This window comes from Octopus sinensis, linkage group LG9 (assembly GCF_006345805.1).
Source record: "Octopus sinensis linkage group LG9, ASM634580v1, whole genome shotgun sequence".
NCBI classification, from domain to species: Eukaryota; Metazoa; Mollusca; class Cephalopoda; order Octopoda; family Octopodidae; genus Octopus; species Octopus sinensis.
The window spans coordinates 32,555,568-32,582,170 of NC_043005.1; the positions used below are offsets into that span (position 1 = coordinate 32,555,568).

A 26,603-nucleotide genomic window follows, 5' to 3' on the forward strand; every position below is an offset into this window, starting at 1 on the left:
GTTGCCACTGTTATAATCCCTTTAATGTTGGATTATTAATAATGCACACTTCGGTATACAGTATACTTAGTAAAACCAATAAAGACACAACTATGTCTTACCGCCTACTATGTACCATGGTACTTCATGTACTTCTCTTTACTTATAGTGACTAAATTATTCCATTCATCACTTAGGAGGGGTGTACCATTATTACTAATTCCCTACAACAGATAGCTCATCCAACTAATGGGAAAAGTGAATATAAAATGTTAATGGTGGCACTGCCTTCTCCTCCTCTAACATCCCTGTTCTTTGCTATTAACTAACAATATCAACACCAGTAAATTCACCTATTTCCCATGGTTTTCTTATATAAATAAATTAATTGATGTTTCTGATTGGAAAACCATTTCCTAGCTTGCCACAATTCCCTTGGCTCACCTCTGTTGGACATTCTAGGAACTAATATTCTATATTTTTAGCTCTCCTTGTCATTTGATACATGTACAGTCAAAACATTTATATAGATTTAAAATATTCAATAAAAAACATTGCCCTCAGTGTTTCAGACAAAAACAAAGGAAAAAACTAATATCCTACCTGCTCAGTCTGCATCCTCTTCATAAGCAAAACTGTTATTGTAAGCTAAAAGAGAAGGTCCAAGCCATTATATTGGTCATGCTTTATATGCTGCTGGATTGCCATTCTTCAGTATTCATGACAGTGATATCTCCCTGCTTGAGCCTTACTCTGTTTTCATTTATCATTTACCCTAGGTATTTCTGTTTGCATAAACTCTGCTCAAATTTCTCTCTCTTAACACTCTCACCTGTACACTGCCTGCCCCTTTCACTATCAACTACCTTTACATGCAAAAAAACTTCTTGCTGACACATTTTGCCTGAGAAAGAAAGGAAGGAAAATGCTAACAGAGTTAAAACACCTCTGTGATGCTCTGCAAATATCTTTGTTTTTTTTTTTTTGACTAAATGAAACAAAAAAAAAAAAAAGATATTTTCCCCTTTCATCTTCTGAAATTTGACATATTGGACTGTTTCATTAGCAAAAATTTGATTCATTTCTGTGTTTCTATTTCAAGGATATTTTAAACATTCTATGATGGAATGTACTTTCGACATTTATTCAATTGTTTATCTTGTTGATTATCCAACACATGGACGGATTTTTTCGTCCTATTTATGAGAGTCAGGAGTTGAGAAGTGGAACAGCTCTTATTGCTTGTTGCACATACTATTCACTCACTTGCATGCACACATATGCTCACATGCAAACCATTCACTGACAGGAATATAACCTGTCTGTCTGTCTCTGTCTGTATATCTCTATCTTCTGTCTGTCTGTCTCTCTTTCTCACACATAAACACACATGTGCATGCATAGAAAGAGGCATACACAAACACTCTCTTGCTGTCTTTTTTCTTCTCTTTCTTCTTCTTTGTGTTCTTGTATATCTACAGGGGTTGGACAAGGGTGTTGGACAGAGGCGTTTCCATTATTTTGTCCAACCCCTGTATTTTTTCTTTTCCTTTCTCTTTATAAAAATTTGTTTATCCCTTCACATCCAATTTTCCTATGCAGTATCACTATCTACCACATCCCTGCCTCATTCTGCCTATCACAACCAACATTTTCAGCTTTCAGCTCTCTACTTGTTTCCAGATTTCCCACAGAAACCTTCCACTCTCAACTCACAAATTTCACCTCTAGCAAGTCATATTTCTACACCGTTCATGCTTGGCTCGCTTGCATTTAGCCGTTCATTGCACACCTAAAAGACCATGTTTAACCTATTCTTCTAGCTTCTCTGCATTCAGCATCTGCATCTCATTACTCTGCATTTCCATCTTTCTTGCACCTGCTGCACACAGTGTTCATAAGAGACCAATAGAATAAGTACTAGGCTAACAAGCAATAAGTCCTGAGGTTGATTTGTTCGACTAAAGGTGGTGCTCCAGCATGGCCGCAGTCAAATGACTGAAACAAGTAAAAGAATAAAAAAGAATAAAAGAATGATCTACATACTTTTGTTTATGAAGCAAAAGAGATGCAAGGTCACTAAAGAAATTACAGTGAAGGTCTATAAAACTATATCTCCCTGATCAAAATGTGTGTTGTATGCAATACACATAAATTTACTATAAATCATATCTGCATGAGAGGGACCAGCAGAAGATCATGACTCTAGACTTGCTTGCAGTGACCTTATCTCTTATGCTATGAATATCTTTTATGAAGATGGTGACTACTGCTGCTGCTGTCACCACAGCAGCAGCAACAGCATGAGGCTTGCAATTCTGAGGTGCAATTGATTATATCTTGCCCCTCAGATGTAATCAACTGGCTGGTACTTTATCAACCCCAAAAGGATGAAAGATAAAGTTGGCCTTGGTGAGATTTGAAGTCAGAATGTAAAGAGCCAGGAGAAACGCCAGAAGCATTTTGCCCAATGCACAAAATACATTACTTGGAACAGCAAGGATCATAAAAAGAATCGTTGTGACCTGAGGTTTGTTGGGTGTAGCTTGTTCCAAAGAAAAAATTTTCTGGTTCAACCATCTCACATCAAGATAATTCAAAAATAATAATAATTTCAAATTTTGGCACAAGGCCAGCAATTTCGGGGAAGAGGTAAGTCGATTCCATTGACTTCAGTACTCAACTGAAAGTATGAAAGGCAAAGTCGACTCTGGCAGAATTTGAACTCAGAACATGAAAACGACAAAATACTGCTATGCATTTTACTCAACATGCTAACAATTTGGCCTGCTCATTGCCTTAATAATAATAATAATAATGACAATAATAATGACGACGACGACGGCGACAGCTTTAGTTTTTGACACAAGGCCAGCAACTTTATAAGTTCTCAAGTTGAAACTCTTTTTATTAGTATTGTTAAGAACACCAAGCACCTCAACTATATTATATCTAGCTTCGTAATTGTTTACAATAAAATGTTTTTTCTTGTATGTAGAAGTATATATAATTACATACACATGTATGCACATACATTGTACATAATGAAGATAATTTTTATGCAAAGTTAGAAAGCATCCAACCTAATAATCCATTAACTGACTTATATTTGTTATTTCTTGTAAAAACCATCTTTGTTTATTTTTACAAAATTTTTGGTGTCTTTTAGAAAAAAATCTGACACTTTCTTTGTATTTTTTTATAGATATTTCTTTGTTCTTTCATTATTTGAACCTAAAATTCATTCTGTCTACTCTCTGCTGCAATTGCTATCTTGCCACTTTCCATACAAGTACTGCAACACCACTAACACCATCACTGCCACCCCCACTGCCATTGCCACTTCTATCAACTGTAACTTTCACTCTGTTTCCAACTCCAAATAGCTTGTAAAATTGTTTTGCTGTTGTGTTTTTTAAGAAAGTTTATGTAATGTATCCTTTCACAGTCTATCTTTTCACTGGACTTGAGAATTTCATTTCCCATCATGTAGAAGCATAATTTACCATGGCTAAAATGTAGAACATGAATTCAATTGTTGATCTTATCTGTATGGGTTTTAATACAGTTTTAAAACTGTTTTAATAAATTAATTATAACTAAATACTACTTCTGCTTCTTTCTCCACATTTACTACATATTCCTGCTGAACTTTCTCTTTTCATTCTTTATGTCTCTAGAATTGCTAAGTCTGATGATAACCTTAGTCTATGAAACCCAACAAAGTTGGATGGATTGACAATACCTCAATATTATCATGAAGCAGTGTACTCTGAGTTGACTCCTGTCCTTGCCAAATGTCTGAACCTTCACTAAGAATAGAAATGCACAACAGTTTTGCCTTTTCCCATGAACTGCAAACTTTGTCTTTGGTTTAGTAATCATATTCCAATATTTCTTAAAAGTATTGTCAGTTCAGTTTTCCTATTGTGTAGCATATAACAATAACAGCAACACCCTACATCACACAGGATAGGTATATTTTGGGGAAAAGGAAGTTGTCATACTTGACATTCACAAAACCATCATCTCCTTCTGGCAAAGCTGCCTGTCTACATATTCTATTTATCATTGGCCCCTTACATTGAGATCTTCTTGTGAAATTCTCCAACATGTTGATACCATTCTCTCCTCCTCCTCCCCCTCCATTAATGACCAACATACTGACCATGTCTACCCTTCTGCTGATCACATGACTCACTACTCCTCCATCCTTCCCCCTTCACCACAGCAATGTTACTGGTTCCAGACACATGTGGCACAACCACATCATACCAGACACATACATCATTTATGAAGAGAAACTATAAAACATGCTACAAAAATGATTTAACAAAAGAAATTAAAACATAAAATAAATAGTTCAAGAAAACAAAGCTACAAGCCTAGCAGCTATAGTGTTGATGGTGATGGTCATGCCTGTTCTGAAATATATCTTTTATTTGTGGAACATGTCTTCTTTTACACAGTCCAGTGTTGGAAGTCCACAAAACTGTATCTTGTTATTCACCTCTACCTAGGTTTCAAATACTTCTTAGATATATCCAACTTTGAGGGTCTATATATTCTTGTTCTTCAACACTAATGTATATAACTTAAGAAGTTGAATATGAAAACACTTGTATTTAGCTATATTTTATTATTTAAATAACTTATATATAAATATTGGTTGGTTACTGACTTCTAGAATGAAATAACATATTCTCTTGTCATGTTTGACTCGTGTAAAAACTTAGCTCAGCATTGTTCAGTTTTGTTAGTCTGTGACTGACTGATACCAACAGAAATTAACTATAAACTATAGCAAATTCTAAGAGATAAAAGGTTTCTGAAGTAGTCTTAATTATTATAATAAAGAAAGATTGCACCTCTTAGAATATGTGTGTGTGTTGCTTACATTGTTTTAATTGTCTAAAGTGCTAATTGTATGCTAGTTAAGAGAAATAGCATTTTAAAGTAATAACCATTAATTAAGTTCTTTTTATTCACCAGTTATTATTGTTGTTGTTGTTATTCACTCTTGACTGTTAGTGAATAATACTCTTAATGTCAACATTTATTTTTTTTCTCAATCACTTCATAACTCTCTAGCTAATTTAATTCTTGACCAAATCAAATGTGATTAAGTTCATTGAAAGGACCAGTGCTATATTTTGAGAATTGCAAGAGTGGAAGCAAAACTTGGAATCAAAGGATCTTAAGTTAGTGAGGATGAAGCTTCTAGTACACAAGAAATCAGTCAGGACCTTATCCCCATCTTAGGTAAATGGCCCTGCTCAGTATGTAGGAAAGGTGTTGGCAGGTATTCCATATGGTGTATTCAGAGCAAGCTATGGACACTCAAGAGGTGTGGTGGAATTGCAGGAAGGTTAATGGAGAAAGTAGTTTTTGTATGTGAAGATGATCAAGGGTCATAAAATCCAAGGTTACTGCAAATAAGTTAAATACAGTTTAACATGGGCATAGCTTTCAGCAATCATTCACTGATTTGGCCATGAACATGATGAGGTGTAGAAGAGGGAGTGACAGTCACACTTTAAAGTCTGTTAACCTGTTATGTCTATTAATAATTAGAGGAATATTAGATTCAATGCTGTAAATTTATTATTTAATCAAACAAAAAAAAAAATATAAAGAAAAATATCACAGCTAGGCTTACTCTAAATTCCCACATCCATTCAGAGCATTCACAACAATTTCATTGTATTTATTCTTTGAATGCAAAATGCTCTATTAAAAATACCTGTACATCAACACAACACTTATTAGTTTAAACTTTTGTGTTTAGCCCAAGGTAGACCACTTGAATTTTAATATGTTCTATTCTGTTAATGAGGTGATAAATCATAGAGACATTTCATGTATCTACTAACTGCGTATATGATCATGCACTTACTGATGTTTTAAATACTTTGTTTGGAAAAACAGATGGCGAGGGGTGATCTGTCAATGGTCCATCAGAATTGACAAAATGCTGGGAGCAAATATGGCTATTTGCAGTGTAAACAAATTCTTTCCTCACAAGTCTCAATCTCTGAAGCCAAATACAACAAATAGTGACGTTTTCAGGGTATCTATGAAGTGAAATAACTTTGCCGTCTACATTCTTCCCTCTAATAATTGCTGCATACACAACAGTATTTGTGTGATTTCTTCGGAGACATATTAACCGGTCATACAGCCTGTGAGTCGTTAGTCCGCTGAAGTAAATGCAAGTCACTGAGCATGCGTACATGTCATATGGGAGAGTTCCAATCGGAACCACCTATAGCAAGATGCCTGTGCTTGTCCTATCATACTTCAGCCTTTCAACACCTGGCATAAAGCTACCCACATCCACATGTCCCTCCCAAATACTTCTTAGTAGTGGGAGCTTTTTCTTTTTCCTTTTTTCATGCTCTTTTCTGTTTTGTAAGTCACATGGCAACTTCACTAGTGCCAAAGACATGAAAAAGTACCCTGTACATTCTGTAATTTGAGTGATGTAAGGAAGGACATCCAGTTGTAGAAACCATGCCAAAGATGACATTGGATCCTGATATAGCCCTGCATCTTGTCAGTTCCCTGTCAAACCATCTAGTCCATGCTAGCATGGAAAGCAGATATTAAATGATGATGATGATTGTTTCTTTACTGCTGTTTCATTAGTCTTTCTCTTGTATTTTTGTGAAGTCACACTTTTCAGACCAAAAAAAAATATTTAAACACTATTTTTATCTTTTTATTTTCAGAAGTTGTATCCCCCAAGAAAAGTTTTGGTATGTATTCCATTTGTTTCTTGTCTGTTTCTTACAGAAGTTGTGGCATTATTGCATCAATGCTACAAGGGTTCTCATACAAATTTAAGTGTAAGCTACTTAGTGGTGAAGTGGTTTCAATGATGAATTACTTGATAGATATGGGTTTATCAATTCTCTTTTGTGCATTGCTCTAGTGTAATGTTTTCCAAAGGTGTTGGGAAGCGGCATTATTTTGATGTGAAGTATGAATTACTTCAGGATAGGATGTAAGCCAGTAACAAGTGAATAAAACTTGTGATGAAGTCTTAGTTAAAACTCCTTTTGAATGTGTTTATGTATATTGTATGGTATATATTTAAGACATATACTTCATGCGAGATGTATAATTTTTTGGAAGTCATAGAGATGTGGGACAAAAAACTAGTGTTCTAGCACATTTTCACTTAAACATTTCAGGTGAAAATAATCTGCTTGACATCCTTCCTTCCTTTCTTCCCAAATTATTAAGTGACGAATTTAGGGACCATAGTAATGTGTAGGACTATAATTTCCTCTTGTGTGTGCGCACTTACAATGAGCATCCTATAAAAATATATATATATATATATAGATTCTTTCCCTCTCCTCATCATATATATATATATAGATTATTTCCCTCTTCTCATCATATATATATATATATATATATATATATATATATATTGGGTGTGATGAATATACTGTCATCTAAATTATGCAAAAATGAAAATAACACTGGCATCTCATTTTAACAGATATATTTACCAAAATTGCATAAAAATATCTTGAAATACTAATGAGTAAATTTATTCTATAAAATCATCATTGGCTTCAACCATGGCCTCCAGATGACTTCGGAATCTCCTGCAACTCTTCTGGATGGTCTCCTTGTTTAAGTTGGTGAATGCTTCTATAATCTTTGCCTTCAGTTCATCTTTGGTGTTACAAGGAGTTTTGTTGGTCTCTTGCGCAGTTGCATTCCACACATAATAATCAAGGGGTTGCAGTGTGGCCAGGTGTTAGAAATGATGTGGTTGCAGAAATTGTCTGACAACTGTGACTAGGTTCTCCTGTTTGTGTGACATGGTGCAGAGTCCTGTTGCCAGACATAGGATCTTCCAGCAGCCACCCTTTTGACCTAGGGCAGCACTTCCTCCTCCAGGCACTTGATGTAGGCCTCCATGTTGAGTCTGAGGCTGTGTGGGAAGATGAATGGAGACATAATGTCGCCATCACTAGTGATCACTCCAAACATCATGATGTTGACTGGATGTTTGATTTTTGTCACTCTCGGTACATGTCCTTAGATTGCACTGTCCTCAGATTGACACCCAAACATTCTGAACTGTTTGTATTGGAGCTTCCAGCATGAATGCCAAGCAATACAGCATATCATTTTCAAATTTCTGGCAGAGTGAATTGTATCATGGTGCTGTTTTTCTCACAGACAGTACCCAACTAACCCTACTATACTGCATTGTCGACAAAACCAAAAATAAACAATGCCCATGCCTGAAATTAAAGATATAAAATGGCAACAATTTTCCCATCGCACCCTGTATATATAGCAAGCAAAATGTGTCTATGCAAGTATCTTTAACCCTTTAGCATTTAGACTGACCATATCAGGCCCAAATAGTCTACTTGTTTTATGTTCAAACTGGTCAGATCCAGGCTCTCACATAGCCTATAATGTCATTCTAAAAATGGACAACCACATTATTGAAATTTTGAAGCTATGAGATAATGCATGATTAATTCAAAACAATGTGAATAAAATAAGTGTTATATTTGACAAAGTAATCAGAATGCTAAAGGGTTAATGAGTTTATCTGAAAACAGAATCTGAATCAATAAGAAAATATGTATTCTTTTTATCTCTCAATTATTTTGAGCACAGATGTCTCTCTCCCTGCAATACATTTATTTTTTCAATAGAAATTATTGACATCTAAGAATTAGAATTTTTTTTTTTATGTCTTATTTTAAAAAAAAAATGAGTGCAAAGAATTCAGTAACACCTGCATAGTTATTTAGAAATAAGAATTGAAGATAGAAGCAGGTTTTAAATCAATTGGAATTACTTAACATGCATTGGCCTTTATCAGCTTCTAGACAAATACATAAAACATTGGCTTGCTGGCTGCTGTTGGTAGTGTGCCAGAATCAGTATCAGCCAGATTTCTATTTCAAATCTTAAGTGATCCTGTCCTGTAGATTTGCCAAAAGAATAAAAGAAATGATTTGTTCTGTGCAAAGTCTGCCCATGTGGTTGGCAAGCATTTGAATTGAACTCTTATTTGTGTATATTATTACATGCATTAATAACCTCAGGAGGTGTGTTCATCGTTCATCACCTATATAATTTCATAGCAAATGAATCATTACACACATAGACATGTTTGGGAATTTCCAAGTGTAAACATATAATCGTATACATCATTGTCATTTTAATGTTCACTTTTCCATGGGTCAGGTAAATTTGTTGAAGCAGATTTTAAGTGGTTGGATTCCCTTTTCACAAACCTTCATCAGTTTTCAAGCAAGTTATTCCCCACTAGTCCTTTAAATATGAACAGCACACATAATTACAAAAGAAGCCTGTATAACTGAAGTTTCTGGACAAATGTATGTTGTCAAGATTACGACAGACTTGCACACATACATGACAAGCTTCTTTCAGTTTCCTTCTTCCAAATCCACTTGTCCAAAGTGCTGCACAGTAAGACTGAACCTAAAATCACATGACCATACCTGCACCTATATTTAAACATATTTAAAGTTATTCTGCTTTGTGCTAGTGGCCCTTTTAAAACATCCTTTTTCAAGCATCTAATTGGAAGATTTGATATTGTTGTTTAGCAATTATTATACATATTTAACAAGTTTAAGGGATAATAATAATAATAATAATTTTTCTAATTTGAGGGGAGTCGATTATATTGAAACCCCTCTTCCCCAGTGCTTGACTAGTGCTTTATTTTACTGAACCTGGAAGAACAAAGTTGACCATTTAGGAATTTAAACTTGGACCATAAACTACTGGAACAAATACTACTAGGCACTCTAATGTCTCCTGTTCTTACCAATTTGTCACCCAATTTTGTTTTCTTTTATCTTACTTCTGTATTTAGTTTATATTTAATTATTGTAAAAAAAAACATTAGAGTTAATTGATTATTGTAAAGAGTTGATTATCTAATGTCACAGATTTTTTTGTACTTGAGATTTATTTTATTTCCTTGAAAAGAGAAATAGCAAGATTGATCCAGTATTGTTTGAACTTAGACCATGGAGATCACATCTGCTACCAAATAAAGTGTTTTATTTGATGCTCTGATTCTCTTACCTGTTTCCCTTTTATTGACCTGCTTTCATTTACAATCAAGAATGAGTGTTTCTGCCATCATCACTCCCTCTTCTTGAGTCCCCACCATCATTCACAGTTGAGTACCTTTTCTCCTCTTATCTATGGTCACCACCACCACTATTTCTGTCCATCACTCATCTTACCTACTTTTGTAACCTTTGCCTACCCTTCCTGATCTTTCATTCTCTCTCTCTCTCTCTCTCTCTCTCTCTCTCTCCTACTCATAGGTAACTTTAATGATATACCTTGGCTCCTCACCACCATTACCTCCCTCTTTCTCTCTGATACCATTCCACTCGCTCTCACCTATATACAACACAGAATAGTCCTAAATCTTCTCTTACTCCACCCTTTCCACTGTCCTCTTCTTCACTCTCACCAGCCCAGAAACATTACTCCTTTTTCTCCCCACCACTCTTTATCTTATTCCGACTTCTCTGACATGGAAATTCTTCTCTTTAGTCTTGTAAGTTACAAAGGAACATCGCTAGTGTTGGTACCATAAAAAAAGGCACTCATAACACTGTAACATGGTTGATGTTAAGACGGGAATCCAGCCATAGAAATCAAGCTAAAACTGAGACAGATGGAGAATGATGATAGTGATAAAGAAAATAAATGAGCTACAAATATATATCCAGAATTCTAATCCACCAAAATTTTTTTTACTACTTAAAGTTTATGATAATGCAGCACATTAGTGAAGACAAGAAAAATTATTGATGAATCAGTTATTTCAGGTGACCCAAATGATTGATGTGATTTAATTTTCCCTTAACCTTTAGTAATAATAATCCACATCTATCTTAGTTACCACCTCAGTTTCTGCATGACTAACAAACTTGACTCTGCTTATTCCCTTCAAAAGACCTGGATGAAACAAAACTAGTAAAAAGAAGGACAATAGAAGGATTTTGCAGTTGTCAGATTCATTAAAAGTGAACTTACTTTTATTTCTGATTCTCAGTGACTCCTATTTATTATGTACAAGATACAATTTCAGAAGATTTCTACAGTTTGCAACATCCATTAATAAGTCTCAAAGACTTGTCATAAATAATGTGTTTGTGCATTAATCAACATTAATAGATCTAATAGCTTCAACTGTCAGAACTTTGGTGGGTTTGTGCCGTTATTGGCCCAGACCATATCTAATTTAATAGCACCACCTGTGGTAAGTAATACAAAATGAGAAAATGCAAGGTGAATCTGATGGCTTCATCTTCAAATAAAGTTTAATAGTCTTCTATGGATATTTCATGGCTATTCTATCCTTTTTCTTTCAAGAATAATATATCAAGGACTACATTAACTAATGTCTTCCCTGTTTTGTTTTTTAATCATGGTAAGATGTGGTTTGGTGATGATTTGGCTGCTATTGTTAGCAAGTTTTGTAACCACATAGTGGTTTACTATTTTGCTCCCTCTTTCTAAGCTTCTGCTGGTTTTTGCAGATTTAAACAAAAGTTCTTTCTCAGAACTTTCTTTATCAAAATTTACTATTCTACAGAATAAATTAAACTGTGAAGAACATCAAAATATATTATTTTGCAGGTTTAATGTTCAAATGTCAACCCCTATATTTACTGTGGTAAATACATTAACTGTAATTTGATTGCAAAGTAATGTATCATCTGTCAATTTGTCATTGTGCCAAATTCATCACCAAAAGATCTGTCATGCTTTATATACATTACAGTTTTTATTTGCTGTGTGAAAATGCTGCATTCTATTAATAACTAGCTTAATGACCTGGTGTCACCTGGGTTACAGCTGTTATTATTCAGATTAATAAGCAATAAATATAAAGATATATTCTCATAATTATTTCAAAACATCTATATTTTAATAACAAATATCCAAATTGTAATGATAATAGAATTTTGAACTGAAAATCTGTCACTGTTGAAGTACATCAGGTTAAGCAATATTCATTGTGTAAATTTTTGTTGGTGTCCAAATGAATAATTTGTTGTTGCTTCCAACAAGCAACATAGAGTTGGCTGTGGAAAAGCATGTAGTAGAGAGATCAAGTGCAACTATCTTGAAGGATTGACCCTGAGATTTCATCATGATCATCATTGTTTAACATCCATTTTCCATGCTAGCATGTGTTGGATGGTTCGACCGGGGTCTGGGAAGCCAGGAGGCTGCATCAGGCTCCAGTCTGATCTGGCAGTGTTACTAGAGCTGGATGCTCTTCCTTACGCCAACCTCTCCGTGAGTGTAGTGGATGCTTTCTATGTGCCATCGGCACAGGTGCCAGGGGAGGCTGGCAACAGCCATGATCAGTTGGTGCTTTCTACATGCCACCGGCACGGAAGCCAGTCAAGGCGGCGCTGGCATTGGCCACATTCGGATGGTGCTTTTTATGTGCCACCAGTACAGGTATCACAACTACAATTTCCATTTGATTTTTATTTTGATGTTGATGTACTTGATTCATTAGGTCTCCTCAAGCACAGCAGGTCGCCCTATGATCCAAGGTAAGGACATCAGGCCATCCTGCGATCCAAGGTACTTTGGATGGGCTGGGGCTGCTATGTGAAGTTGGTGCAGGAAACAGCCATGAACTCACGTTATTTGCTGGTGCAGGAAACAGCCCTGAACTCATGTTATTTGTCTGGTCTTCGCAGTCACAGCATATCTCCAGAGATCCCGGTCTTTCGTCAATGCCTCTGTGAGGCCCAACATTTGATGGTCATGCTTGACCACCTCATCCCATGTCTTCCTGGATCTACCTCTACCCTAAATTCCTTCAAAATTGGTAACTCAGTTTTCAAATCCATGAGGAACACAAACAATCTCTCTCTCTCTCATATATTAAGATGAAAAAAAATTTCAAAGACAAAAAAATTCCATCTTGCAATCTAGAAATGTGTTAGAAGTTTTGAAAAAAGAACAATGTACTTAGTAGATTAAAAAGTTAAGTAAAATGAAACCCATCCAGATGGTTCTCCAATATGCTGTACAGGAATGAGTTAGAATGTTTTTATTGTTAAAAAAAGATGATGACGTTTCCTCTATTTACAAAAATGTTAAATTACATTTTGAGTTATTTATTGTGAAGCCATTGTTCATAATGAATTTATTGGACAAAGATTCTGATATTCAATATTAATGGGACTTATTTATATTCTTTGTCAACTTTTTAATGAACTTGATTTTTGTGAAAATCTGTTGAAGCTACCTTCTGGATGTATATTAAATAGATCATTCTGTACTGTTTAAGATACCTTCTAGATGGTGTATATTAAGTAGATCAATTTCACTTCATAAATATTGAGCAAACAAATTGGCAAAAGTTTATAACGCCTGCCTAATATTCTTTAAATATTGAAGTTCATTGTAGTTGTTTGTTTATGGTTGTCAATCAACTCCAGTAATTCTTATCTTGGAAGAGTTTAGTGAGCATATGTTTGGTGTGTATGCATGTGTGTTGACCTGAGTTAACTGAGTCTGTAAATTTTAATATTCTGCAAATTCAAATGGTTTATGTAAAATACACTAATCCTTCAAGAGTGAAATTATGTTTACACTTAGTTTTCAGTGTATTTAAGATGACTCAAGTATGGTACATTACTCTACATAAGTCGTATATCTCAGCTTATTACTCCTACAATTTGAAATCATAACCTTTTAGTATGTAGCTTTAAACTTTATCTACCATTGCATATTTTCCAACTACTCAATTCTTTGTCCTTCAGTTTACTGATCAGAACATTTCATAATCACCATTTTTGGGGTGAGGGATGACTTCATATTCAAATGGAGATGTCACACATTTGCTCAAAACATCATAGCTAAGTACTAGTACTAAGAATAATGAATGTGGTTTATAAAAGGATTGATTAACTAACTGATTGATGTTGGCATAATGATATGCCAACTGAGTAAAATCTCTCCATTATTTTTGAATTTAAATTGAAAAACAAGTCGGTTTGGTTTTATGCCGTTTTAGAAATTCCAAAGCAATGTTATATCAGGTTTTCTCAAAAATCTTGAAAACTAGGTTCATTTGGTTCACCTTTACAGTCTTTAACCTGTAATCTTTCGCTAAGCAATTTTAATTAAGGGAAATTTGTAATGAGAATCCAGTAAATTATCTAATAGTAATTCTAATCCAACATATGAAACCAAAATGACTTCAAATTTTATTTGGAATTGTCTTGGAATCAATTATGTTCCCAGTTTCCTTGGATTCTACTCTTTTGTTTTACATTAATTAATATTACTCTGTGAAAATTTTATTTAAAATGCTTTGTGATTCAGTTTTGATATTAGTGTCTGTTTAATAATGAGAATCTATATTCTTTAATTAAAAATACTCAAAGACTGAATCATTGATTTCAAGCCATTTCTGTAAAATGTTGCAATTCTTTTCATTCTTTAGTTGCATTTCAAAGTCTGTTGTTAAAAGTTGTTCCAAAACTAGAAACATCTGAATTGGTTTCATGAACAATATTTTGATATGGAGAAAAAAAGTTTGATTTTGGCAGCTCAGTATTGGACCCCTCAAAAATTTCATATGAAAAATATTTAAAGATTTCTCTTCTCATATTTATTCCAGAATGAAACATTTTAGATTTTAATTATTCATTGTAAATATTAGAACTTGATATTACAGAAAAGAAATTAAATATCTTAAAAATTCCATGTTAATTTGTATTTTTAAATCAAAAACTTCTGGCTACTGGTTGAGAGAGAGAGAGTTTGTGGGGGAATTTATGCATATATGTCCACAAAAACCATGTTCTCTTTTTAGATTTCAAGAACATTACAAGATGCTTCAGAACTATGTACTTTACTTTATACACGACAAAAAAAAAAAAAACCCTGACAATATAGATATTCAAACTCATTTCTAAAGAGTAAATTCTTTGTTCCTAGTGGTATAAACATTCAGTTTGTCAAATGGAATAATTATTAGTTGTAATAGTTTATGGTTTCTTCATAAATATTCTATAGACAAGTACCATAGACACTGTTGCTATAGCCCCCCTATCCCCCCCCTCTGGCCATGTAACCACAGATGTGCTTCTCTTGGACTATTCTTTTCCTTCTCTCCGGACCTTACCTCTCTCCTCTTTCTGATGAAAGGCCATGCTTGAAACATCACCCCCACCTCATTTTTCCATCTTAGACTGAGCAACAGCCTTATAGATTCACTGTGTATGTCCTTTTGACTTTTGTTGTTTTTGTTTTTATTTTCGATTTGCCTATACATATACCACTGACAACCAGAAATTTAAGTACTTGGTCTTGGTGTTTGTTCATTACCCTAAATACATAAGAGATGTGTGTGTGGTGGTGGGGGAACAGGCAATGAGGTGTTTTGTTGTTGTTATGCTTATTCTGTAATCTTGTTTGAAGACCCAAGCTGTTATGAAGATGACCAAATCTGAAATTGTTTTATGCAGTTGTACTTACAACATTGGATATGGTTTATTGAAATGTTGAAGGTTCTTGGTGTATGATTTAAGGTCTGGATTGCACTATTGTAAAGTACACTGTGGTTGTAGGCAATGAAGGTAATTTATCACATGCAACTGTAAAGTTTTACAAAATATCAAAAGTTAGTCTTGGACAGTTTTGGATTAATATCAAGTAAAAGATGTTGCCCTTCTGAAAATGAATAAGTTCCAGTATTTGCATCCCTAGTTTTGAAAATCTTGCTATAAGGGTTGCTCTTATACTAGTTTTAGCTCAGTAGCTGTGGCCACACTGAGGGTTGTTAGTGTTTAAGTTGCAACATTCTTGAAGCTATAGATAAGAAAGTCAGACATTATCAATGATTTATCTTCTTAATGAACATATGTTCTGAGTAATCTTTGTAGAAATGTGATTTTAATTCTGACTGGACCATTTGTTTCTGTATCCAGATAATTCCTAGCCCTTTGTCTCCATATTACTGTTTGATATTAAACAGAAAATGTAGGAAGGAAAACTAAGAGCATAATTTATGATGACAGTCTTATCTTCCATCAGCTTAGCTTCTTGAACTGTTGTAGACAGTGAAAGTAATTGTGTAATACTCTTATTGAGAAATGTGTATTATTTGCTCAAAATAACTGAACAGTGATCGTTGAACTTATGGAGCTATATGTTTCACTATATTACAGTGGGTCTGAAGAGAAGAAAGTTTAGCTTTTATTGGGGTCACTAGACTGGTATAAAGAAACTGAAAAGTTTTAGTGTCAATGAAATATTGCTATGTTATTAATCTTATAGATAGATGTTTGCTTGTCAGGTGTTATTTTTAGCTAAACTTCTCTCTTCAATGTTAAAACGAAATATATAATTGATTTCTGACAAATGTTAAATATTCACCATAATAGCATAGAAGGTTTTAAGCATCAAAACTGTATTAAGATAGGATATTAATTAAATCATTGAAAGTGTAGTTTGATGGGCAATAGTCTTAATATAGATAACAGTTTAGTTTGAATAGTTTCAGGGCTGCACCATTCCAACTAAAGATGGTCTAGCTGACCAGCAGCTATGACAAAGTCCTGTCATCAAGTGAACTGAATTTTTTTCAGAGTTTATTTCTAATTTTTCTCTAATGATATTGATTTTAAATCTTAGCACAAGGTCAGCAGTTTTGCAGGGTGGGTATAAGTTAATTACATCTACCCCAGTTCTCAGTTGGTACATATTTCATTGATTCCAAAAGGATGAAAGGCAAAGTTGAACTTGGCGGAACTCAGGACATAAAGACAGATGAAATGTTGCTAAGCATTTTGCCTGGTACCTTTTTTTCTCTAATGATATTAAGAGACAGACAAAGATGTCTCGGTGCTGCTGGTATAAATTACAATATTATTAATTTTCAGCATAACCAGATGATCATCCTTTAGACTACATAGCCTACATCCTAAATGGGTAATGTTAACTGTCTGCTACATAAATATTGTCATTAATATTTATGTATTAATTCAATGTGTAGATGGAACATTAGACTTCTAATGACTCGCCTGGTATTTTGAGTTTCACTTTAATTTATAAATTTATAGTGTTGGGATTTTAAAATTTTTTATTAAAACTTTCTGAAAGATGAAAAGATTAGGATTATTCTTAGTTTGTTAATAGCCTTTTTATTTTTTATTTGCTGGGTTTGGAGGAAGGGCAATACATTCACCAGTGTGGTTGATGACATTAATGTTTCTCTTAAACCTTTATTATTATTATTATTATTATTCTATGTTTGACTTTTGCTTTATTATTATTATTATTATCATTATTATTATTATTATTATTATTATTATTATTATTATTATTATTATTATTTAAGATGTCACACAGTATCCAATATCGTAATGTTGTTGATTGAAGCTACTGTGTCTTTGGGGTGGGGTACTGTCTGCCAAGTCACAACAAGGACCTCAGACAGACAGTACTTTATGCAATACACCTAAATTGTAGAGTATTTCTAAAGTTTCCAGATGTTTTTTTCAAATTGGGTGGTATTGGATGAACCCAATGCTCTGATGACAATAAGGACAACCTTTATGTTTGACTCTCTTGTAACTGCCAAATCTTAGCGATCTCAATTCTCTGGTATCCATATTTATCAGTCTTTTCTCTTTCTTTCATGATAATATGTTGATCTCCTGGCACTGCCACATAGATTATTAGGCACTCTTGTTTGTCCCTCTTAAAGGTGACTATATCCAACCTTGTCTGTCTGGAAGTCAAAGTCTCAGAGGATTTTTGCCTTCCCTTCAGCTTTATTTTGCTGAGTATGATGGAAAGTGTCAACTGTCCACAACCAGCAGACTAAAAGGACGTTTGTTTACTAATCATGCTTCAAGGACTCTGCAGAATACTCTTGCAGTTCTAAACAATGATGATTTTTGTGGGTGTTTTATCTTCACATTCATTCCAATTTTTTGAGCCATGTTGGTAGTTGGGTACTGATGCTTCCAAGTGCAATTATCATCATCATCATCATCATCATCAAGTCAGGTTTTGTTGGAACTCCTGGAGTCTTGTATGTGTAGTGGGCTTGCTACATGCAGCCTATGGCTCCTTGCTATCAGTTCTTTTCAACTATCTAATACTTCCCTTTTTATTATAATTATAATAATAATAATAATAATAATCATAATCAAGGCAGCAAATTGGCAGAATTGTTAGCATGTCAGACAAAATGTTTAGTGGCATTTCTCCTGACCATTTACATTCTGAGTTCAGATTCCTCTGAGGGCAAATTTGCTTTTCATTCTTTCAGGGTTGATAAAATAAAGTGCCATTCAAGTACTGAGGTTGTGCTGGCCTTGTGCCAAACTCTGAAATGATTCTTTCCTTCTTCCTCTTATTATTATTAATGCAGTATAACTACCACCTCCACCAATGATGATGATGATAATAATAATGCAGTATAACTTATCTAGTCTCACAGAAGCTACCCCCTATCCACCAATCCATAAAGAAAAAACAACAAAAAAGCAAAACATGGAATTTGAAACATTTGTTTTATCAAGCTGAAATGGAAAGAAAGAACTTGGTTTCCAGCTGACTGCAGTCATTTGCTGAAATAACTGATACCCTTTTTGAAGTCAGTGTTTGGTATTAGTGAAGGCTTCCTGTTGCATTAGCAGAGTTTGTAGTACCCCCGCCCTACTCTGAAGAAAGAATAATTGCTAAGAACTATATACAATTCAGAATAACTGTATACAGGCATTCATATATTGCTAATGTTACCTAGATTTTAAACAAATCACCTTAGTTTATGATAGCTGTCATCAATGCTTTTATTCTTAGCGAGTTGTTTTGATGAAGAACAAAGAGACATCTCTCTCTCTCTCTCTCTCTCTCTCTCTCTCTCTCTCTCCTTATGCCAGTGTCCTTCACATGATTAATCTTCATTAATTGCTACTTTTTTGTATTTGTGCTTCATTCTTGCTTCAAGTTGTTCACTGAGAAATATAAATATTCTTTTTATTTACATTTTAGTCTTCCAAAATAATTAAATGCACCCAAAAATACCTGAGTGAATAAGTTATTAAGATAGTGAACAGCTGACCAGTTAAGGTCATTAGATGATTTAATTTCAAATATCTATAAAGCCAACTGCCAGCCAGTTTGATAACATTCTTGTCATTTGTAGAGTTTCTGGAGGGCATTGAGTTACAATAGTGGGAGGTTCAATCTTCTTGGTTGTTTCTTGAAATTGAAGAGGCCTCAATCCAAATAAACCAACTGAATGGTGTAGGCCCAGGTTTCCAATGATGGAAGTCTGGAAAGAAAAAGACAGTTTGGTTATGGGTTGAACATGTCTGAGCACAGGTCTCTTTAATCAGGACTAACCTGGGGGTCATACTACTACTATATGGCTGATGACTTTGTTGGTTATGATGAGTGTTCCAGTTGATACAATCAACAGAACAGCCTCTTTGTGAAATTAATGTGAAAGTGGCTGAGAACTCCACAGATATGTGTACCCTTAATGTAGTTCTGAGAGAGATTCAGTGTGACACAGACTGTGACAAGGTTGGTCCTTTGAATTATAGATACAACTCATTTTTGCCAGCTGAATGGACTGGAGCAACATGGAATAAAGTGACTTGCTCAAAGACTTAATGCACTATCAGGCATCAAACCCATAATCTTACGATCCTGAGTCAAACATTCTAATCACTAAGCCTTTTGTCTTCATATATTTCTACATGATTCAAAGAGTATTAACTGTAGACTGTATATGTCAAGTTAAAATGCATGTTCCAAAAATTCATATACAACTACTGAAATTTTCTGATTCTGCAATAAAGCGGTAAAAATATTTACACATGGTTCAAGAATGGTTTTGCTCTCTGAAAGAAAAAATTGTCATCTGCCTTGGCTTCATCTTATCTCCAAACTTAATCAAATTATGTGAGGGCGTGGAGGAGGAGGAATTGGAGGAATTTTGAAATGGTGGCTGTTCGGCAGTGAAGATGTGAATGAGTGTGTCCCAGGTGAAAGTTTGGAGCAGTAAATGAAATATGAATCAGCGGCAGAAGGGGATGGTTATGATGAGTTTGGCCATGAATGAGACTGACAAAATATTTAAAAGGCATGCATGTGAACACGCGTGCGCGCACACACACACACTAGGTTTTTTTAAAAATAATTTTGTTAAAAATTGGAAATATTTTTTAACATACTGGAGTTGAATTAAAGATTGAGTTGAACAGCTGCAAATGTCACAAACTCTGGAATTTATCTAACTTCTTAGGTTTGTCATAACTCTGTTATATCTTTTACATCTTTATAGGTGTTATCTTATAATTATTATTGTTATTTACTATTTTACTCTCTGACACTATACAATTGTCTGTGTTATTGGTGTTTTATGTAGTTATATTATTTGTTCATTGTTTTTTATGTATGACGTTGTTTTCATGTTTTATGGTAATTCAGTTTTGAATTGATAATCTAGAAGTTAAGATTTTAAAACGTTTATTTACTCAAACAGTTTTTTATGTTTCTTTTACGAGTTTTAATTTCATTTCTAAATATTGACTTTCTCCCAACATACAACACACAACAGAAAATCTGCCACAAATTTCATATCTTCTCAGTTTCCAAAGAGTTGTTTTTGTTTCAACAAAGTCATGCCTTGTTTAGTATTATCATTCTGTGCTGTTATTGAGTCTATCAAGTTTAGACTAAAATCAAATACAAAGCAACCTCAGTTCTTGAATGTCTCACATATCAAACAAATCCATTTTCAAACAGAAAATTCGAGATGAGAATGCCTTGGTTATTGAACAAAATTTCAGTTCTCAAACAACATTGCTGAACTCAGCTGAACTGAATTAACCCAAACGGAATCATTTCTGTGTCAACCACTGTGTTGTATACATTTCTGCGTTGTGCTGTGTTTTACTTTTCCAATTTTATTGCACTGTGCCTTTTTTCTCTTCATTAGCCTTTAGTCATGGCTCCAAAGAAAGCTAGCAGTGATACTGATAAAAGAAAAAGAAAAGTTGAGAGAAAAACAATTGAAGTGAAGAAAGAAATCATTGCAAGACACGGAAATGGTGTTTGAGTGTCAAATCTCACTGAGCAGTATGGTATGCCTAAACCGACAATATCTACTATTCTAAAAAATAAGGAAGTGATAAAAGCAGCTGTTGTTGCAAAAGGAGTGACTGTTATTAATTAACAAAGACCAAAGATGCTGCTTATTTTTATAAATGAGAAACAGTTAACAGGTGACAATGTCAGTGAAGCATTTATTTATGAGACAGCATTAGAAATTTATAATGATCTAGTAAAGACAACCCCTGGTACAAGTGCTGAAAGTGATACTTTTGAATTCCAAGCTAGTAGAAGCTGGTTCTAGAAATTTAAGAACAGAAGTGACACAGTGTAATTAGGCATGAAGAGGTGGCAAGTTCAAACAAGAAAGTGACTGAGAAAGTTTTGATTGAGTTTAGTGACTTGATAAAGAAAGGAGGTTATCTTCCCCTACAGATGTTTATGGGGGATGAAACAGGATTATTTTGGAAATAAATGCCAAATAGGACCTATATTACTAAGGAGGGAAAAGCATTGCCAGGGCACAAGCCAATAAAAGATAGACTTCCTCTTTTGCTATGCGGCAACACAAGTGGCACTTTCAAGGTCAAGCCATTGCTTGTTTACCATTCCAATAATCCAAGGGTTTTCAAAAGAAAAAAATGTTATGAAGAGTAAATTGCCTGTTATGTGGCAGGCTAATATGAAGGCTTGGATAACCAAAAAATTTTCTTAATTGAGTGGATTCATGAAGTTTTTGCCCTGAGTATTAAAAAAATATCTGCAAGAAAAAAACTTGCCATAAAATGCCTTCTCATGTTAGACAATGCTCCCGCTCACCTTCCAGGTTTGGAGGATGACTTAGTTGAAAAGTTTGATTTTATTCAGGTCAAATACCTTCCACCTAACACAACTCCTCTAATACAACCAATGGACCAACAGGTTGTTGCAAACTAAGAAACTTTACATAAAAGCCCTGTTTTGTAAGTGTTTTCAAATCACTAATGACACTCAGTTAATTCTCAGAGAATTTTGGAAAAATCATTTCCGTATCCTGAATTGTGTTTATCTTATTGATAATGCATAGAACCAAGTGAGTTATAGAACCATGAATTCAGTATGGAGGAAACTTTGGCCAGACTGTGTACTATAATGAGACTTTGAGGGGGTTGAGACAGCTACAAGTACTGCTGCTGTCAAAGAAATTGCTATTGTTGAAGATATTGTCTCTATGGGAACAACAATGTACTTGGATGTCGACAGTGAAGATATTGAAGAGCTGGTGGAAGACCACGGTACCGAGCTTACCACCAAAGAACTTGCACACCTTCAAAATGAACAGCAAAAGACTTTGGCTCAGGAAATGTCTTCTGGGGAGGAGGAAGGAAAGGAGGATGTTGCAACTTCTTTAATCAAAGAAATTTGTGCTAAATGGGTTGATGTGCAAAGTTTTGTGGGAAAATATCGCCCTGATACAGTGATAGCAAATAGAGCAGTAAACCTTTTCAATGACAATGTCTTGTCTCATTTTAGAAAAATTTTACAATGCAGGCAAAACAACTAACATTGGACAGGTTTTTACTGAAAGAAAAAAGAAAAGAAACCCCAGAGAAAGAATTACCTGAACTAAAGAGACAGAGAAGGGAATCCCCTTCCCTGAAAACAGTTACCAGAAGTTTTTATGGAAGGGGATACCCCTTCTAAGAAATAACACTTTTGTGTGTTATTTACAGTTTGAATAAACGTTTTTCTACTAAAATATTTAGTGTAAGCATGTGAATAAGCATTCATCTGGTGCTTGGAAATGAGTTAATCTCTTTTACATAAATTTTAATGGAAAAAAATGATTTGGTTCTTGAACAATTCAGTTTTAGAACAGACTTTCAGAACAAATTATGGTTGAGGACCTAGGTTCTTCTGTATTTTAGGTTTTATTCAAACTCTTCTCTCCACCACTTCTTTAGACAGTGGTCAAATCAGTCTGTGATGTGTGGTGGTGACCACATATGTCAAATTTTGGTCAAATGGTCTGTGAAGGTTATAAATGTAACCCCATCCTTTCTTCTGACTAAACTAACCAGTTAACAAAGCTGGCCTTCTTCAGTGTACAGTGGACATTCTTCAGTATGAAGTTGAAACCTGGTCTCTGAAAAGGAGCTTCAAGATTACCTTCAAGATTTTTAAGAAGGGCACCAAACATCTCATTGCACTGACACAAGACTGAAAAGGAGATTTATAGACATATTCCACCCATCACTACTATTGTTGCTCACTGTAGAGTAGGCATTACTGGTTACTCCTAATTATGCTGCACATTAAGCCATATCAGGTGTTGTATTTTGGACATTTCCAAATGCAGGATGAAGGCTACTCAAGTACATTGCTATTGGCAGAGGGAGACATACAACATGAAATTGAAGATATATAAAATCAGTAGTGGTCAGAGATTCCTGTGAGGTGAATACTACATTGCAATTGTTGCTAATTGATGGAAAATAGTAGATACTTTACTGTTGTCTTCTTGATTGTAGTTTTCTTTTCATTCATTCATCTCTTTCGTTTTATTTTTTCTGGCTAAATTACTTCATAGCCTTTTGTTTTGTTCTTCACAATTGTGATGTTTAAAATTTGTTCCTACTTTGTTAAAGTTTTAGTTTCTTAGCAGCTACTCTAGTGGATTATTTAACTCTATTTATATAACTCTATTTTGGATATTTTATTAATTGCTACAAGTTTTTTATACTTTTTTTAGTTTTATGACTTTTCTAGCTGTAAATTTAAGTTAATAAAACTAGTTTAGGAGCAAGACTAGATTAAAACCCATAGAGGCCCTGAGCACTTAAAAGATTTCAGTGCTTCATATATATGTGGTTCAAAATATAAACAATAATGAACCATAAAATATATTTTTACTTTTCAAAATCAATAGTAAGACGGAAAATAATGTTTATTTTTGTATATTTTAACTATATATATATTTGAAAAGTTTCCTCCAACTTTTTTTAATTGCAAAGTCTTTGATCAGATCCTCAAAATTAATCTTATGTAACACACCTGCTTCTATACTTAGAGATAGGGCATCCTGAATATTATTGTAGCAGGTTTAAAGTGATTCCTTTTGTACTGGTGACCCCTCCCTCCCATCCTCCCTGGTTTAGGAGTGATGACAGCTGTAGTGTTTCTGTACAAAATATTCTTTGATGAATTCCACGATTTCCATCAGCTCATTCTCAAACTAGCAGCCATTCTCATTATGGAATTAAATCTTGGATATTCTGATATCGGTATATACTCTTAGGCAAGGTAGAGGGCTCTCCTTCCCTTAGTGAAAATACTACCAGAGGTTAGTCATTAAGTTAGAAATGAAGATGGGAACTGATTCAGGCTAATTAACTGAGTATAGCAATTCCATTTGACTTGAGAAGGACATGAATATCACTCAATCTCACAATGCCTATCACTGACGCTTAATCAGGTCATCTCTCTCTCTTCCCTCTGCAAATTCAGTCTATTTCGGCACTTCTCAATGTGGAAAATTTTATATGGGCACCAAGAAAAAAGGGGATGCCGGGGAGTCTTAGATGATTCTTTACAGTTTTTAGTCTTTGGCTTTGATTGAAATATTAATTTTCATTGCTTGTTAGTCATCATCACCAGCAACAATTACAATATTAGTAATAATGATGGACTTTGAAATATAAAATAAATAAATTAACATAATCTGTGTTTGTAAATAATAAACAATATGCGTAAGTATAATTGTCAAAATTAGTTGGTATTTCCACACATACAATAAAGGTAGCCACTGCATGTTAGGTCATGTCTCAACTTGAAATATGCAAATATATTGATATGTAAATGTTTGTTGTTGATTCTAGCTATGAGTATAAACAGAATTTTAAACTTTCATATGGGCAGAGAAATTAATGTTTGTAGATAATATAGAAAATGGAATATAAGAATGTTTCAACTGGTTTCCACACAGGGTATAATATGAAGCACAAAGAATATATACCCGAGTTTGTTTGAAGTCACAAGCTAAAATTTGGGGCTGGTAGTCACCTGTATCAAACTAGTACCAGAATCAAATTACCCTGGCCTAATAATATGTGTATATGTAATGACTAAAAAGAGTTTGAGAAGCATTAACCTATCTGAAAAATAGTAGGTGTACAATATCTGTTATGACATTTTCTGTTAATATTTGTAGAATTAATTATATTAAAGCAGAGCAAGAAATAATAAGGCCCAAAAAGTGCAGAAGAACAAAAAAAAAAAAAATGATATTACTCATTTGAAATTTTGGATAAAACTAAAAATATTAGTACCATTAATTCAGAAAACATCATAGCTCTCAAATCCAACAAGCTTATTATATTTCTTTTTATATTAACTCTTTTCTGCCATGAAGAGTCCTTAATTATTTTCATGAATTCTCTATTTGCTACATAAAATCAGTTTTATTGGAAAGGTTGTTTCTTTGTTGTCGTATCTCTGGTGAATTTTAATCGAATGTTTCTAAACTTAGTTTATAAAGCACTATTCTAAATTTCATTTTATGTTCATCTGTCAGAATTTGTCTCTGGGAATTACTAAAATTTCTTCTTAAAAAAATCTTGTAGCATGTATCTTCATGTAAACATCATGTCAAAAATATTGCTAAGCTATATTTATTTAAAATTTAGCTGTTTGATGGCATTATCTATTGAAGCAAATCTTTAAGTTTGATATCTTTTGGCTTATACTTAAGAATATATTCTGGGATTCTTGCACAGGTTCCTGCTTCCTGTGTTTTTCTTCTGTATTAATCACAATTTAAATGTATGTTCCTTGTATAATTTTCTAGATGAATTCTGAAGTTAGATGCATATATTTATTTATAGAGTGTGTGTATGTGTGTGTTTGTGCATGCATACACATACATCTCTATCTCTCTCTTCCTCCAACCTGCTCTTGATGTTCACTTTTGGTTATGTAGGTGTTGATTAAAAACTGTTTTACTACAAAGATAAAGTCCTCCCCAAGAGATACTTAACCAACTTCTGTATGCTTTATTTAAAAAAAAACTATCATAAAAGATATAAACATGCACAAACATGTATACATGTATGAAGGTGTGTATAAAGGGGGGTGTATGTGATACCCATTTCCCTTTTTTTTTCGTCTATATTTTGAGATTTTATGTTTTTAAAGAATTATATTTTGTGTTTACTTGATAAAATTTATTATGAATTAATATTTTTATTTTCTCATTTTTTTTCATAAATCCTGTTCTTGGTTAAATTTCTTTTTAACTGTTCTTTATTCTCCTTTTTGTTGGCTGTAAATTAAAGAATATTTTGTCTATTGTAGCGATTGTACATGGCATTTTTAAAACTATTTCTCTGTTGCTACATTTTAATTGAGTAAAAACCTCTCTCTCTCTCTCTCTCACACACACACGCACACACACACACACACGTAGTGTTTTATTGAACTGAAGATGTTCT

At 33.9% G+C, this 26,603-nt stretch overlaps 1 protein-coding gene across 5 annotated transcripts in view; it reads left to right on the forward strand.

Annotated features, from left to right (window-relative positions):
* Positions 1 to 26,603, forward strand: part of LOC115215371 (myocardin-related transcription factor B) — a 384,512-nt gene that overhangs the window by 166,549 nt on the left and 191,360 nt on the right. For all 5 annotated transcript variants that reach the window (XM_029784526.2, XM_036505875.1, XM_036505874.1 and 2 more), the window contains one exon: positions 6,711 to 6,737. Coding sequence is in view for 4 of the 5 variants with exons in the window: in XM_036505875.1 (XP_036361768.1) it covers positions 6,711 to 6,737 (27 nt within the window). In the remaining variant the exon portion in view is untranslated. The remainder of the gene's footprint in view (positions 1 to 6,710; positions 6,738 to 26,603) is intronic.